At 39.6% G+C, this 17826-nt stretch overlaps 1 protein-coding gene across 14 annotated transcripts in view; it reads right to left on the minus strand.

Moving 5' to 3' along the window:
• Positions 1–17826, minus strand: part of DOCK3 (dedicator of cytokinesis 3) — a 508844-nt gene that overhangs the window by 183827 nt on the left and 307191 nt on the right. For all 14 annotated transcript variants that reach the window (XM_035702455.2, XM_035702450.2, XM_025456001.3 and 11 more), the window contains one exon: positions 6465–6549. In XM_035702455.2, the coding sequence (XP_035558348.2) occupies positions 6465–6549 (85 nt within the window). The remainder of the gene's footprint in view (positions 1–6464; positions 6550–17826) is intronic.

Below are 17826 nucleotides of genomic sequence, written 5' to 3' on the forward strand. Positions count from 1 at the left end.
AGCTGTGGGTCCATTTGTAGGTTTTCTATTCTGTTCCATTGATCTATGTGCCTATTTTTGTGTTAGCTATAGTTATTTTAAATTTTTCTGTCCCTTAACCTTTTTTTTAAATTTGTTTTTTATTGGTGTTCAATTTACCAACATACAGAATAACCCCCAGTGCCCGTCACCCATTCACTCCCACCCCCTGCCCTCCTCCCTTTCTACCACCCCTAGTTCGTTTCCCAGAGTTAGCAGTCTTTACGTTCTGTCTCCCTTTCTGATATTTCCCACACATTTCTTCTCCCTTCCCTTATACTCCCTTTCACTATTATTTATATTCCCCAAATGAATGAGAACATATAATGTTTGTCCTTCTCCGATTGACTTACTTCACTCAGCATAATACCCTCCAGTTCCATCCACGTTGAAGCAAATGGTGGGTATTTGTCATTTCTAATAGCTGAGTAATATTCCATTGTATACATAAACCACATCTTTTTTATCCACTCTTAACCTTTTTAAAAAAAGATTTTATTTATTTGTGAGAGACACAGAGCGAAAGGCAGAGACATAAGCAGAGGGAGAGGCAGGCTCCCCATGGGGAGCCCGATGCAGAACTCGATCTCAGGACCCTGGGATCATGACCTGAGCCAAAGGAAGACGCTCAACCACTGAGCCACCCAGGTGTCCCATGTCCCTTAATCTTTATACTAGAGTTATAAACCACCACACTACAGTATTGGAGTATTCTGAATTTGACTATATACTTACCTTTACCATTGTGTTTTATCTTTCCATCAGTTTTCATGCTACTAATTTGTTTTTTTGTTTTTTTTTTTTTCATTTCAGCTTAAAGAACTTGCAGCATTTCTTGTAAGGCAGATCTGGTAGTTTTGAACTCTCTCAGCTTTTGTCGGGGAAAATCCTTATATCTCCTTTATTTCTGGAAGGACAACTTTCCTGGGTAAAGTATTCTTGGCTAGCAGGACTTTTTTTCCTTTCAGCATTTTGAATATGTCATCCCACTCTCTCCTGGCCTGCAAGGTTTCTGTTAAGAAATATGCTCATAGCCTTATGGGGGTTTCCTTGTAAGTGACAAGCTTCTTTTTTCTTGTTGCTTTCATGATTCTTTGATTTTTAGACAGTTTTATTGTAATGCTTTGGAGAAGGATCTCTTTGAGGATTGAAATTGTTTGGAGACCTATGAATAATATCATGAACTTGGATGTCCAAATCTCTCCCCAGAAGCCACTATCACTTTAAATAAGCTTTCTGCCCCTTTCTCCTTCTCTTCTTTGGTACTCTAATAATGTGTAGATTAATTATCTTAATGGTGTCTTAAAAATCTCACAGGATTTCTTCAATCTTTTTTCTTTTTTCTCCTTCAACTTGATAATTTCAATTTACCTGTCTTTGAATTCACAGATTCTCCTGTTTGGTCCATTCTAATATTGAAGCTCTCTATTGAATTTTTCATTTTTTGTATCCTTCAGCTTCAAATTTTATTTGGTTATTTTTTATGTTTTCTTTTTGTTGAACTTTTCATTTTGTTCTTATTTACCTGATCTTGTTGAATTGTTTTTCTGTGAGAGATATAAGCTCTCTAAGCATCTTCAGAACAGTTATTTTGAATTATCAGGAAATTTGTTTATTTCCATTTCTTTAGGGTCATTGAAAGTTTAATGTGTTCCTCTGGTGGTATCATGTTTCTTTAATTATTCATGACTCCTCTACTATTGAATAATTATCTGTGCATGTGAAGAGCAGTCATTTCTTCCAGAACATATTTGGCTGACTTAGAAGTGAGGAAAGACCTTCACCAATGGGTGGGGGTATGCCAGGGAATGCTGTGACTTTGGGTCTAGTGGTGCAGGGTGCCATATCCATGTGGCAGCTCTGGGCCCAGGAATGTGTATCTCACTGGTTTAGGCCATGTGGGTCCACAACAGCAACAACCATGTGATCCTTGTGAAGAGCTGCAGAAAGTCCACAGTGTCTGCAATGATTGCTGGGGTCCTCAGTAGCTCTTCCAAGTCCAGCAGCTAGGAATATGAGCAGAGAGCAGTGGTGGCCAGAGGTAGTAGTGTGTATCCTCAGCTGCAGGTACCTGCAAAGTGTCAGGGGAAAGCTGAAGACACAGAGGTAAGGTAAGGGCTGGGACCAGCAGAAGAGGCTGATGCCAATTGCACATGCATTAGCAACTGCAGGGGCCCTGGTTGTTGGCATGCATTTGTGCAGCTCTAGAGGCAGTGAAGACTGGGACAGGAGTTGGGTTGGCAGTAGGCAGATACATACTTGCAGGGGCTAGCTTTAGGTGAGCCCAGTGATGCAGGCCATTGACAAATGTCAAGGGCAGATATGGGCCCATAAGCGGCTGTGGGGGGCCTTGGCTGCTGTATACACTTCTCTGTCTACAGGAGTTCACCATGGGAGCATGCACAACAATGGAGGCCAGTGATGGAAGTCAGGCCAGCAGTGTGCAGGTATACAGTTGCATGGGCTAGGCATGAACATATACATAACTGTGAGTGTCAGCCTTGGGAGTCTAGGCTGGCATATTACATATTCATAGCCACAGAGGCTACAGCTGGCTGCTGCATATTTCATGCCCCAGCAAGGGGTAGGGAGAGAGCATGAGATGGTCAGGGGGTTGGCATCTGTGAATGCAAAGTCCTATGGAGTGAAAAACTTGGTAAAAAAAAAAATCTGCAGGGGTTCTGTGGCAGCTTTGCTGGCCATTGGTTTCTTCAAAGGTGAGAGATGCTGGGGTCCTCTGTGAGCAGTCTGCTGGGATCCATGACGAGGTCCTCAGGGATGAAAGCTGAGGGAGTTTGCAGCATCTATAAGGATTGTTGAAGTCCAGCATTAAAGGATGCTGGGATCCTATGTAGAGCAGCCCAGTTGGAACCATGGTCACTCTCGCTGTATGGCTGACATGGGTAGCCCCTACCCTTTTCCTTGGTCCTACCTATCTCTAGATGTATCAACTTTGCCAGTCTCTAGGTGGGGTAAAACTAAAGTGGGTCTTTGTACAGTGGCCTAAAGGGCTGGGAAGCTGGTAGCTCAAGGACTCAAGGAGAACTCCTTTAGGACAGGGAGTTCTTTCTTTTCTTTTCTTTTCTTTTTCTTAAGATTTTTCTTTTATTTATTTATTCATAAGAGACACAGAGAGACAGAGAGACAGAGACACAGGCAGAGGGAGAAGCAGGCTCCCTACGAGGAGCCTGATGTGGGACTTGATCCCATGACTCCAGGATCACACTCCAGGCCAAAGGCAGACGCTCAACCGCTGAGCCACCCAGGCATCCCTAGGCCAGGGAGTTCTTTCTTGGTGCTGAGCAGTACCAGTTTGGGGTATGGAATGATGCAGGAAAATGAAATTGTTCTTCTTACCCTTTTTTATGGTTATTCTAAGGTTTTGCTCTACTGTATTACTGAAGCTTCTTAAGTGAAAGCTTTCTCCTGAGCTCTCCCAGAGCTATTTTTCATTTGTGCTGAATTACTGATCTTCATGGGGAACAGAGGATGGAAAACTCCTACTCCACCATCTTGGTGATATCACCACCCTGGAAAAGTTTTTAATAAGATTTCTTTGGGAATTTTCTTTCTTTTTCTCTGTTTTCTCTTCTGAAACTCCATTATCTGGATATTGGACCTCTTGGACCAAACCTCTAACATTTCTCTCCTATTGCTAACTTTTTGTTGCTGTCATCCTATTTTCTAATCTTTATGTCGAGTTTATCCCAGTTATCTCATTTGTAATTTTTTAGAGCTTCTTCAATTGCTTCTTCGATTGCTCCAGTTTCCTGGTTGTTTCCTCATTTCTCTTTGCAGACAGCAATCACCATATTCTTCTACTGACTTGTCTGTTTCTTCCAAGTTCTTTTCACATATATTTGTTCTGGTCTCTAACTTTTATGTGGGAGGTTTGCTTCAATGTTTATTGATGCTTGGCTGTCTGGAAGTGCTATGTAGGATCTGCTAACGCTGGGTCTCACTGTATGGAGATCTAACGAAGGGAGTGGTCAACTCCTTCAACAGCTTTAAATACCACATATACTCTGATGACTGAAACTGTTCTATCTGAACTTCACTTCTGAGGTCCAGACTTTCACCATCTCAGTTTGGCAGTTTAAAAGTCATCTCAAACTTGAAAGGAAAAACCAAACCAATACACTGATTCCCACTGCTATATTCCCAAACCTGCTTCTCCCACAATATTTCCTATTCCACTTTTTAAGATCAAAGTCGGGAAGATCAAAACATGAGAGTCATTCTTCTCTGACCTTTCTCTTTTTGTACACACATACCAAATCAATCTATTAACAACTCCAAATGGATTTATCTCCAACACACATTCAGAATCCAACAATTTCTTATTATCTTCTTTGCTCCAACTCTAGCCTAAATACTGAAAATTAAAATATTTTTGTTTGAATGACTGCTCCCTGCTTCCATTCTTGCCCCACTCCAGTCCTTCTGCATACATCTGCTGGAGGGAGCCATTTAAAACATAAGCCAGATCATGTAATTCCTCGGCTCAAATGCCTTCACAGACTTTTGTCACACTTAGAATAAAATGCAAAATTCTCACCAAAGTATCTTCTAAGCTACTACTGTGAGGGAAGTTCTTAGCCTCAAACTCTCTCTTCACTTTCCACATCTAATTGATCAAGTTGATTTTTTACTAACACCTACATTCTCTATTGCATTTCTTTTTCATTTCTGTTGCTAGCTAGTCATTATTTATGGCCCAAATCATTTTTATGGTGTCCTTCCTCCCTGATTCCAGTCTTCTGCATCTTATATTCTCTATAGACAGAGACAGCATTAAAACTCATATCCAGGGGTGCTGGGGTGGTTTCAGTCAGTTATGTGTCCAACTCTTGATTCAGTTCAGGTCGTGATCTCAGGGTTGTGAGATCAAGCCCTGCCTTGGACTCCATGCTGGGCATGGAGCCTGCTTGAGATTCTCTCTCTCTTAAAAAATAAAATATAAAACTCATATCCCAAAAAAAAAAAAAACTCATATCCAATCACGTTACTCCCTTGGTTACATCAGACTACTGAGCAGAGTGTACTTTGGGGCTTACAACACTCTTCATGATCTGACCCTTGGCTCCTTCTGCATCTTACTATCCCAATCACTAACACATACTTATATGCCAAAGTTACCATATATCATATAGTTCCCAGGAACTACCACTTCCCTATGCTGTGTGCCATCTGGGAACAGCTCTCCTTTTTTGTCTTCTGGGTTAACCCCTGTCCATGCCTCAAGATTCACCTTCTGTATTACTGCTGCTGGAGCTTTCACTGATTTTTCCCAGCCCTAAGTAATCAGTCACTCCTTCTAACAACATCAGTGTATATGCAACACATATATGGCTACTGTTTGTTTGTGGTCTATTTGATCCCACTAGAATAGTTTCTAAGCATGAGGACCAATTATAGACTTCATGGGCAATCATCAGAAGGAACTGCCAATTCCCTAAAACTGAGTGTAAACTTTACATGTAAAACCATACTTGGGTTGTCCTGGGAAGAAATTCTATCTGATCTTCATGACCCAGAAAGGGTTAAGAACCAATACTGCAGATGGTGATATTCTTGAGGAAAGGGATAAGTCTTGTTCATTTTTAATCTCTACATCCCATTTTATCACATTGAACAGAGCATAATTAAGGCAACTATACACAAATGCTTTTGTACACTAGCAAATACACATAAAGCAATTGATAGGTTACTTGTATATTATTTAGGCAAATTTCCAAAGATTCTCAAACAGGCAACATCATATCCTCAAAGTTCCCCATAAAAAATTACATTTATAATTCTTTCTAAAACCTATAATTCTCACCAGTAGATACTTCTCAAATACATAACTCCTCAAAGGTTTTACTCAGTCCCTTAGTCTAAGCATAATAGTTGCCAAAAGTTTCTGATGTTTGTTTTACCTTAAAAGTTTTTACCTTTCTTTTAGCTACTTCTCATTCAGCCTGTAAAATATAATCTTGATCGTCAATTAACTCAATACATTTTAATAATAGCCAACAGACAGCTAAGGATGTATCAGGTCTGTCTCACTTAGAAATATTGGTACCTTATTTATAGGTTTAATCATTACATTAACCAATAAATTGGCTCTTTATAGCTTCAACTACCTTCTATTTTTAAGAAGTGGGGAGAGACAGAATTTTGGTAACTTCTACAGGCTGAAGGAACTCCATTCACCAGAAAAACAAACAAATAAATGACCCCTGGATATTATGGTACAGCATTACACAGTAATGCCATTTAGAAAACTAAGGTGGTATGTTGTGTCATAATAAGGAAGACCCCTTACCTACAGTGGGACGGACAAAGGAACAACTTTAGCAATACTGTTTCATAGTATAACTAGGGATGAAAAAGGAGGAAAAAAATGATAAAAAAAAAAACGAGGTGTACAGGAACATGCATACTCTGCGTAGATTTCTTACCATTTTATAGAGATCTGAGACACTAATCTGGTCTGAATCCACTACTTCAAAGTCCTTTCGAGGCACCAAATCCAGGCCCAAATGTCTAGTAAAAAGAAAGAACACACTCAGCATGCCATGTCCTCAGATTACTCATCTTTCTTTATGTAACTGGAAGCTCATAATTGCCATGACCTTGTGGATAGAGATTAAGACACTACCCCAACAGGGACATGCTTTTATCCAGTAATACCTAATTGTGCTCACCTAAGGTAAATAAATGGGGTTGGAGATTTTAAGACTGACAATTTTAATCACCAAGAAGTTTCGTCTTGTGATGGTAAAAAGAATCCATTCAGTATCATGTCTATAAGAGAGTGCTTGAGTTCGTTAAGGATATATTTTCTATAGATCATTAATAAGTCGTGTTTTTTCTCTTCCTCCCAATCCTACAAGTATGTTCAAGACTCAGTCAAGCATTACTTTCATTAGGATGAAAAAATTATTCAGGGTCTAAGCAGATTTGTAATTCAACACATAAAAAATTGCCTCCAAAAGATACTGAACCCAAAGAAAGGTATGTTTGAGTTTTTATCTCATTTTCAATTTAACTGATACTGACACTGGTTATAGTACAGACCTTAGCACATATTAGCCAATACCTTAAGAAACTTTATATGAAACTGTAGCCAAGGAGTATTACTCCTAAAAAAAATACCCCATATTTGGAATTTCTGGTATAATTTGGGGAGGCAAGAATAAGAGATGGTGATTAGTGACTAACTAGGGCAGGCAGTTTGAGGCAGTGTAAATAACTCAAGACAGTCAGACTCCTGGGTTCAAATATGGTACATAATTTATGTTCAGTAAATGTTTTAGCTCTTTTCTCACTCTCTAAACCTGGAGTCAAATGGAGCTATGGGGCTGTGGACTCCAAAATTGCTTACAACAGTATGTATGTGTGTTCATGTATGATTTTTTTTGAGGAGAGGATCTATAACTCTCATCAGGGTTTCAGAGCTTCTTGGTGACCTTACTATACACTCGAACACTAGGGTTATAAATTACTGCATCTGGCAAAAGTATCCCATAGACAATGAAAGAAGTATATATATTTTTCTCTTCAACTAGACTATGAACTACTTTTAGAAAATGCTAGCAAAACTAATTCTGTAGTCTCTTTCTGTGGATAAAACTACCATTATTTAAAATAAAACCGAAGATGGTGGAAGAGTAGGGTCCCCAAGTTGCCTGTCCCCACCAAATTACCTAGATAACTTTCAAATCATCCTGAAAACCTACGAATTCGGCCTGAGATTTAAAGAGAGAACAGCTGGAATGCTACAGTGAGAAGAGTTCATGCTTCTTCTTCTTCTTCTTTTTTTTTTTTTTTGAGTTCATGCTTCTATCAAGGTAGGAAGACGGGGGGGGGGGGGGGGGGTTGGGAATAAAGAAATAAAAAGCAACCAAGGGGTAGGGGCTCCGGGAGGGGCCGGGCTAAGGCCGCAGGGTGAGTGCCCCCAGGACAGGAAAGCCCCATCCCGGAGAAGCAGGAGCTTCACCAATCTTTCCAGAAAGAAAGGTGCTCGCAGGGAGTTGAAGCAGGATCCCAGGAGGGGTGGGGATGTCCTCAGGCTCTAACAGAGGACCTGCACCCCGGGGGTGGGGGGAGTGCACCACATACCGCAGCCAAGCTCCCTAAAGGGCTGGAGCGCTTGCCCGGGGGACCCGGGAGCAGCTCCGGCTGTGGCTCAGGCAGAGGGGGCTGTGCGCCCCGGCGAGCACGATTCCATCAGCGCAGGTCCCAGAGCCCAGGGCACCGGGGGACATAGCCCATATCCGGCGCTCCCCCCGGGACAGGCAGAGGCCTGAGGGCCCAGGACAGCCAGGATGCTCCTGCCACCGAGCGGCCCGGAGCTGTGCAGATCAGCAGCCTCCACCCCCGGAGGATCCAGGCCCCTGCGGACTGGGAGCTGCGGTAGTTACTGTGGGAGCTGACTCTAAGGCTGGAGAGCTGGCCGCAGCCACTGTTGTTCCTCCTGAGGCCTCATAGGATAAACAACCCCCACTGAGCCTCACAGTGGCCTCACAGGATAAACAGGCACCAGGCAAGGGGCTGAGCAGCTACCCCAGGTGCTCACACCTGAGAATCAGCACAGCAGGCCCCTCCCCCAGAAGACCAGCTAGACGGACAGGGGGAAAGTGAGTTATTGACCAAGCAGCACTGGAAAGTTCCAGGGGAAGTCGAGGGATTTACAGTACATAGAATCAGAGGATACTCCCCCTTGTTTTTTGTTTTGTTTGCTTCCCCCCCACCCCTTTTATTTTCTTCTTTTGTCTTTTCTTTTTTCTCTTCTTTTTCTCCTTTTTCCAGTACAAATTTTTTTTGGCCACTCTGCACTGAGCAAAATGACTAGAAGGAAAAACTCACCTCAAAAGAAAGAATCAGAAACAGTCCTCTCTCTCACAGAGTCAAAAAATTTGAATTATAATTCAATGTCAGAAAGCCAATTGAGAAGCACAATTGTAAAGCTACTAGTGGCTCTAGAAAAAAGCATAAAGGATTCAAGAGACTTCATGACTGCAGAATTTAGATCTAATCAGGCAGAAATTAAAAATCAATTAAATGAGATGCAATCCAAACTAGAGGTCCTAACGAGGGTTAACGAGGTAGAAGAACAAGTGAGTGACACAGAAGACAAGTTGATGGCAAGGAGAGAAACTGAGGGAAAAAAACAGAAAATCAATTAAAAGATCACGAGGATATGTTAAGGGAAATAAATGACAGCCTCAGAAGGAAAAATCTACATTTAATTGGGGTTCCCGAGGGTGCCAAAAGGGACAGAGGTCAAAGAATATGTATTTGAACAAATCATAGCTGAGAACTTTCCTAACTTGAGAAGGGAAACAGGCATTCAGATCCAGGAAATAGAGAGATCTCCACCTAAAATCAATAAAAAACGCTCAACACCTCGACATTTAATAGTGAAACTTGCAAATTCCAAAGATAAAGAGAAGATCCTTAAAGCAGCAAGAGACAAGAAATCTCTAACTTTTATGGGGAGAAATATTAGATTAACAGCAGACCTCTCCACAGAGACCTGGCAGGCCAGAAAGGGCTGGCTGGATATATTCAGGGTCCTAAATGAGAAGAACCTGCAGCCAAGAATTCTTTATCCAGCAAGGCTCTTATTCAGAATAGAAGAAGAGATAAAGAGCTTCCAAGATAGGCAGAAACTGAAAGAATATGTGACCACAGAGCCAGCTCTGCAAGATATATTAAGGGGGATTCTGTAATAGAAAGAGGAAGTCCAAGGGAACAATCCACAAAAACAGGGACTGAATAGGTATCATGATGACACTAAATTCATCTTTCAATAGTAACTCTGAACGTGAATGGGCTTAATGACCCCATCAAAAGGTGAAGGGTTTCAGACTGGATAAAAGGGCAAGACCCATCTATTTGCTGTCTACAAGAGACTCATTTTAGAGGTAAGGACACCTACAGCCTGAAAATAAAAGGTTGGAGAACCATTTACCATTCAAATGGTCCTCAAAAGAAGCAGGGGTAGCCATCCTTATATCAGATAAACTAAAGTTTATCCTGGAGACTGTAGTAAGAGATGAAGAGGGATACTATATCATACTTAAAGGATCTATCCAACAACAGAACCTAACAATCATGAATATTTATGCCCCGAATGTGGGAGCTGCCAAGTATATCAATCAATTAATAACCAAAGTTAAGACATACTTAGATAATAATACACTTATACTTGGTGACTTGAATGTAGCACTTTCTACAATCAACAGGTCTCCTAAGCACAACATCTCCAAAGAAACAAGAGCTTTAAATGATACACTGGACCAGATGGATTTCACAGATATTTACAGAACTTTACATCCAAACACAACTGAATACACACTTTTCTCAAGTGCCCATGGAACTTTCTCCAGAATAGACCACATACTGGGTCACAAATTAGGTCTTAACTGATACCAAAAGATTGGGATTGTACCCTGCATATTCTCAGATCATAATGCTTTGAAACTAGAACTAAATCACATGAAGAAGTTTGGAAGGATTTCAAACACGTGGAGGTTAAGGACCATCCTGCTAAAAGATGAAAGGGTCAACCAGGAAATTAAGGAAGAATTAAAAAGATTCATGGAAACTAATGAGAATGAAGATACAACCATTCAAAATCTTTGAGATACAGCAAAAGCAGTCCTGAGGGGGAAATACATCGCAATACAAGCATCCATCCAAAAACTGGAAAGAACTCAAGTACAAAAGCTAACCTTGCACCTAAAGGAGCTGGAGAAAAAATAGCAAATAGATCCTACACCCAGTAGAAGAAGAGAGTTAATAAAGATTCGAGCAGAACTCAATGAAATCGAGACCAGAACTGTGGAACAGATTAACAAAACTAGGAGTTGGTTCTTTGAAAGAATTAATAAGATAGATAAGCCATTAGCCAGACTTATTAAAAAGAAGAGAGAAAAGACTCAAATTAATAAAATCATGAATGAGAAAGGAGAGATCACCACCAACACCAAGGAAATACAAATGATTTTAAAAACATATTATGAGCAGCTATACACCAACAAATTAGGCAATCTAGAAGAAATGGACTCATTTCTGGAAAACCACAAACTACCAAAACTGGAACAGGAAGAAACAGAAAACCTGAACAGGCCAATAACCAGGGAGGAAATTGAAGCAGTCATCAAAAACCTCCCAAGACACAAAAGTCCAGGGCCAGATGGTTTTCCAGGGGAATATTATCAAATGTTTATTTATTTATTTTTTATTTTTTATTTTTTCAAACGTTTAAAGAAGAAACCATATCTATTCTACTAAAGCTGTTTGGAAAGATAAAAAGAGATGGAATACTTCCAAACTCGTTCTATGAGGCTAGCATCACCTTAATTCCAAAACCAAAGACCCCACCAAAAAGGAGAATTATAGACCAATATCCCTGATGAACATGGATGCAAAAATTCCCAACAAGATACCAAACAATAGGATCCACAATACATTAAGAAGATTATTCACCATGACCAAGTGGGATTTATCCCTGAGATGTAAACTGGTTCAACACTCATAAAAAAATCAATGTGATTCATCATATCAGCAAGAGAAAAACCAAGAACCATATTATCCTCTCAATAGATGCAGAGAAAGCATTTGACAAAATACAGCATCCATTCCTGATCAAAACTCTTCAGAGTGGAGGGATAGAGGGAACATTCCTCGGTATCTTAAAAGCCATCTATGAAAAGCCCACAGCAAATATCATTCTCAGTGGGGAAACACTGGGAGCCTTTCCCCTAAGATCAAGAACAAGACAGGGATGTCCACTCTCACCACTGCTATTCAACATAGTACTGGAAGGCCTAGCCTCAGCAATCAGGCAACACAAAGAAATAAAAGGCATTCAAATTGGCAAAGAAGTCAAACTCTCCCTCTTCGCAGATGACATCATACTCTACATAGAAAACCCAAAAAGACTCCACCCCAAGATTGCTAGAACTCAAACAGCAATTCGGCAGTGTGGCAGGATACAAAATCAATGCCCAGAAGTCAGTGGCATTTCTATACACGAACAATGAGACTGAAGAAAGAGAAATTAAGGAGTCAATCCCATTTACAATTGCATCCAAAAGCATAAGATACCTAGGAATAAACCTAACCGAAGAGGTAAAGGATTTATACCCTAAAAACTACAGAACACTTCTGAAAGAAATTGAGGAAGACACAAAGAGATGGAAAAATATTCCATGCTCATGGATTGGCAGAATTAATATTGTGAAAATGTCAATGTTACCCAGGGCAATTTACACGTTTAATGCAATCCCTATCAAAATACCATGGACTTTCTTCAGAGAGTTGGAACAAATCATCTTAAGATTTGTGTGGAATCAGAAAAGACCCCAAATAGCCAGGGGAATATTCAAAAAGAAAACCATAGCTGGGGGCATCACAATGCCAGATTTCAGGTTGTATTACAAAGCTGTGGTCATCAAGACAGTGTGGTACTGGCACAAAAACAGACACGTAGATCAATGGAACAGAATAGAGAATCCAGAAGTGGACCCTCAACTTTATGGTCAACTAATATTCGACAAAGGAGGATAGACGATCTACTGGAAAAAAGAGTCTCTTCCATAAATGGTGCTGGGAAAATTGGACATCCACATGCAGAAGAATGAAACTAGACCACTCTCTTGCACCATACACAAAGATAAACTCAAAATGGATGAAAGATCTAAATGTGAGACAAGATTCCATCAAAATCCTAGAGGAGAACACAGGCAACACCCTTTTTGAACTCAGCCACAGTAACTTCTTGCAAGATACATCCACGAAGGCAAGAGAAACAAAAGCAAAAATGAACTATTGGGACTTCATCAAGATAAGAAGCTTTTGCACAGCAAAAGAAACAGTGAACAAAACAAAAAGATAGCCTACAGAATGAGAGGAGACATTTGCAAATGACCTATCAGATAAAGGGCTAGTATCCAAGATCTATAAAGAACTTATCAAACTCAACAGCAAAGAAACAAACAATCCAATCATGAAATGGGCAAAGACATGAAGAGAAATCTCACAGAAGAAGACACAGATATGGCCAACAAGCACATGAGAAAATGCTCCGCATCCCTTGCCATCAGGGAAATACAAATCAAAACCACAGTGAGATACCACCTCACACCAGTGAGAATGGGGAAAATTAACAAGGCAGGAAACAACAAATGTTGGAGAGGATGTGGAGAAAGGGAACCCTCTTGCACTGTTGGTGGGAATGTGAACTGATGCAGCCACTCTGGAAAACTGGGTGGAGGTTCCTCAAAGAGATAAAAATAGAGCTACCCTATGACCCAGCAATTGCACTGCTGGGGATTTATCCCAAAGATACTGATGCAGTGAAATGCTGGGACACCTGCACCTTGATGTTTCTAGCAGCAATGTCCACAATAGCCAAACTGTGGAAGGAGCCTCGGTGTCCATTGAAAGATGGATAAAGAAATGTGGTTTATGTATACAATGGAATATTACTCAGCCATTAAAAATGACAAATACCCACCATTTGCTTCAACGTGGATGGAACTGGAGCGTATATGCTGAGTGAAATACGTCAATCGTAGAAGGACAAACATTATATGGTCTCATTCATTAGGGGAATATAAAAAATAGTGGAAGGGAATAAAGGGGAAAGGAGAAAAATGAGTGGGAAATATCAGAAGGGGAGACAGAACATAACGACTCCTAACTCTGGGAAACGTACAAGGGGTGGTGGAAAGGGAGGTGGGCGGGGGTTGGGGGTGACTGGGTGACGGTCACTGAGGGGGGCACTTGATGGGATGAGCACTGGGTGTTATGCTATATGTTGGCAAGTTGAACTCCATTAAAATAAAAAAGAAATATAGAAGGTGTTAGAATGCTAGCAGCTATAAAAGTAAAATAAATGGAGATATGTGTATCAAAAATAGGTCAAACTTTAGACAAAGACAAATATATGATATCAGTCACTTGTGGAATTTAAGAAACAAAACAGACGAACAAAGGGAGGAAAAAAAGAGAGACATACAAACCAGGAAACAGACACTTAACTATAGAGAAGAATCTGGTGGTGACCAGAGGGGAGATGGGTGTGGGATCGGAGAAATAGATGATGGGGATTAAGGAGAGTACTTGTGATGAGCACTGGGTGTTGTATGGGTGTTGAATCACTGTGTTGTACACCTGAAACTAATACCACACTGTGTGTTAATTCATGGAATTTAAATAAAAACATAAAAAATAAAATAAAATAAAACCATGTGAAAAAATAAATTATTTTATTTAAAAATTAAAACCATCTATACATCCAAAATACATTTGTTTTATTTATAATTTGTGACCTATTTATAGGAAAAGGTATGAAGAGATTAAAGAAGTTTCAATAAGATTGCTAAAATAAAAACAGAAACTCAAAACTATATGAAAAAGGTAGAAACAAACATATTAATTGTATAGGCTAATATGATAACCATGATTAAGAATGAAAATTTAGATTGGTGCTTTTTAGTGGGGGAAAAAAAAGGATATACCTATTTTTCTACTAAAAAGATAAAATCTCAAGCCTTTCTATTATATATTATAACTTACATTATTCTTTAATAGAAAAACATGAGTTTTTATAGGGTGCCTGGGTGGCCCAGATGGTTAAACATCGAACTCTTGATTTTGGCTTAGTTCATGATCTCAGGGTTTGAGATTTAGTCCTGTGTTGGGGGGCTCTGTGCTGGGTGCCAAGCCTGCTTAGGATCCTCTCTCTCCTTCTGCCCCTGCCACCCATGCTCTTTCTCTCTCTCTCTCTCGAGAGGGAGAAAAGAAAAACATGAATTTTTAAAGAAGAAATAACTTTGGGTACGATTATTGAAGTTAACGTATTTAAGTTGAGAAGCGATTTGATTTTTCTAACACTAGGATCCTGCCTTCTTATATCAAAGAAATATTGCATTTAGTCACTTTATTAGTTATCCTTAATTTCTTTGATATAATTTCAGGTCTCTAGCCTCCAACACTTACTGCAGGTAAAGGCAGCAGTGTCATGGAAAGTACGAGAAAGCTGAAGCACAACCTTTCCACCTCCCTTGTCATGAAAAGCAATTTACATCATAAAGATAATTTTGCAGATATGATCTCAAAAGTATTTAAAATACTTTTATAAGCATGTAGAAAAGCAGTGAAAAGATAATAGATGACATTAGTATTTATATTAGGGAAATGGAATCATACATTTGAGCACTAAAAACATTTTCCAATTTTCTATAGTCATGCTATCAAAACTTTTTTAAATACAAAAATGAGAATCAAAATTCCATACATATTCTTTAACCATTAGTGCTCATAACATATATGATAGTTAAATGTCACAGTTAAGTAACAAAAAGGCCTGTGTGAATATTGCAAACAAAACAGGTATTTTCAAAACGATAGCATTAGAAATAAATCCAATGGACCTAAATCAATACGGCTGGGATTCAGTGTATGTGCTGTGTGGTTGTGCACCATACACAGGGATGGGCTGTGTAGACTGGCATTTATGCAAATTCTGTCTCAGTACTATGACACCCTTAGCTTGCTTGTCCACTCAACTGTCCATGCATACACCCAACCACTCACTCACAGGGATTCTCTGAGAACCTATAATTTCCCCCCCATGATCTTGGATACAGGGAATACAGCAGTTTTGAGGCAAGCAAATGTTCATAATTCTCCCAAGAATAGTATTTTCTGTCTCCTAGAAGTCACCAGAGCACAATACTTTTTAGATTCTTGATTTCATTATTTAGGAAATAAGAAAATTATTAATGAGAAATCTGCTAAAACTGAAGACTGAGTTCCTTCTACTAGTCCACTAGTCTTCAATGGAGGAAGAGTAATTTTCAAAAGCTAAATTGGAGGACTGGCCTCATTGGAAAAAGGCAGAGATGCTGCATGGTGAAAAGCCACAGAGGCTCACTACATATTTCATTCCGGAAAGGAGGTTTCTGGCTATTTCTGTCTGTAGTTTACCCTAAGAATAGTGAACAGCAAGTACAGAGAGTGGTTAATTTAGTCTCTTCTCTGTCTTCCTAGCACAGGGAGGTAGGGCAGCAGAGTTCTGAGGAGCATGGGCTCTGATGTCAATTGCCTGGTTTGCATTTTGGCTCTTCCCCCAGGCCACACTGTCATATCTATCATAAGCTACTGTAAAGCATTTAGCGCACTGTCTGGCATTGTAAACTGCCACTCCTGTTATAATTATCATAAGTATGTGTTACTTTACTAGCCAAAACATGGCCTAAAGTATAAGGACTGTGATCAAAGAGATACGATGTCTGAAAAAGAGACTCTTGAACAGATGGACACAAGCAGGAGGTATACATCGGTATACAGATGTAGTATAGAGCTGTTTTCAAAAATGGTCTTACTAATTGTTTAGGTGAACAGTCTTCACAGAAACATTTAGTGTTGTCTCACCACATGCCATTGATCACTCACTCATTTATTTCAATAATTCAATAAATATTTATTAGCATCTACTCTGTGCTAGGTTCACGCTGAACTTAGGGACACAGTGATGAATAAGAGATACTCCCAGTCCTACATTCTTTCAGGCACACCTCTTAAAGGCCCTGAATCTCTATACCAAATTCTTTGAATTTTACATTTCCTTAGAATGTTCTCTATTCTCTTCTATTTTCCATGTTACCGTTTTCTTCTGTGGTTCCTCATCTGAACCACAGAACATAGAAAATAATGTGAAGTTAACTAATTACAGACAATGGATGTTTTAAAGCATCAGCACTTAATTCTCCCCCAAAATTGGTTGAGAAAGGCTAAAGATATTAAGATTTCCTGTAGGTACTAGCTTTTTCTAATACTCATAATAAAGAGAGCATACAGATAATAACTACACTAATGAAAGTATATTTATATAATAAGATATAAATAATAATAGCTACACGGGACGCCTGAGTGGCTCAGCGGTTGGGCATCTGCCTTTGGCCCAGGGCGTGATCCTGGGATCCGGGATTGAGTCCCTATAGGGCTCCCTGCACGGAACCTGCTTCTCCCTTGGCCTATGTCTCTGCCTCTCTCTCTTGCTGTATCTCTCATGAATAAATAGAAATCTTTAAAAAATAAAAAAAAATAAAAAAATAATAATAGCTACCCTTTGCTGAACATTTACACGGGATAGGATGGAGATATCTATCTATCTATCTATCTATCTATCTATCTATCTATCTATCTATATCTCTTATATAGGCACCAAGGGAAGTAGACAGTATTAGATCCATTTTATAATTGATGAAACTGAAGTCCAGAGAGGTTAATGAAGTCAACTATGAAGGGCGCAGAGGTGGGCTTGTCTCAAACTATATCTATCTTACTCTGAGCCTATGGTATTTTCACTGTACCTGCTATCTTCCTACTAACAATTATGAAAGTTAAACACTAATAAGTGACTGTAATCAATTCAGTCATTAACAGTTTGAGGGATAATTTTGTGCAAATATGTCAATCCAGAAGGAAACAAATACAGGTTGGCGAATGAGTGTCCACCAGGCATAAGAACAAACCTATTTTATTACTTAGATTCACGTTCACGTAGTGCCTGTCAAGTGCAGACATTGTGCTAAGTGCAGATGAGCAAAACAGATGCACAAAGAGTGAGAGAGAGATAAAGGAAATTTACTGATTTGAATATAACTTCATGGAAGGATTCTGACACATGCACACTTTAAACATAGTTATCTCTGACTTCTTGGATACAGCAAGATAGTAACTGATGGGCACAACACCCTATATCAGAATAACTCTAAGAAGAAGTTGTTGGAAACTTCT

The sequence above is a fragment of the Canis lupus genome, chromosome 20 (genome assembly GCF_003254725.2).
Source record: "Canis lupus dingo isolate Sandy chromosome 20, ASM325472v2, whole genome shotgun sequence".
NCBI lineage: Eukaryota > Metazoa > Chordata > Mammalia > Carnivora > Canidae > Canis > Canis lupus.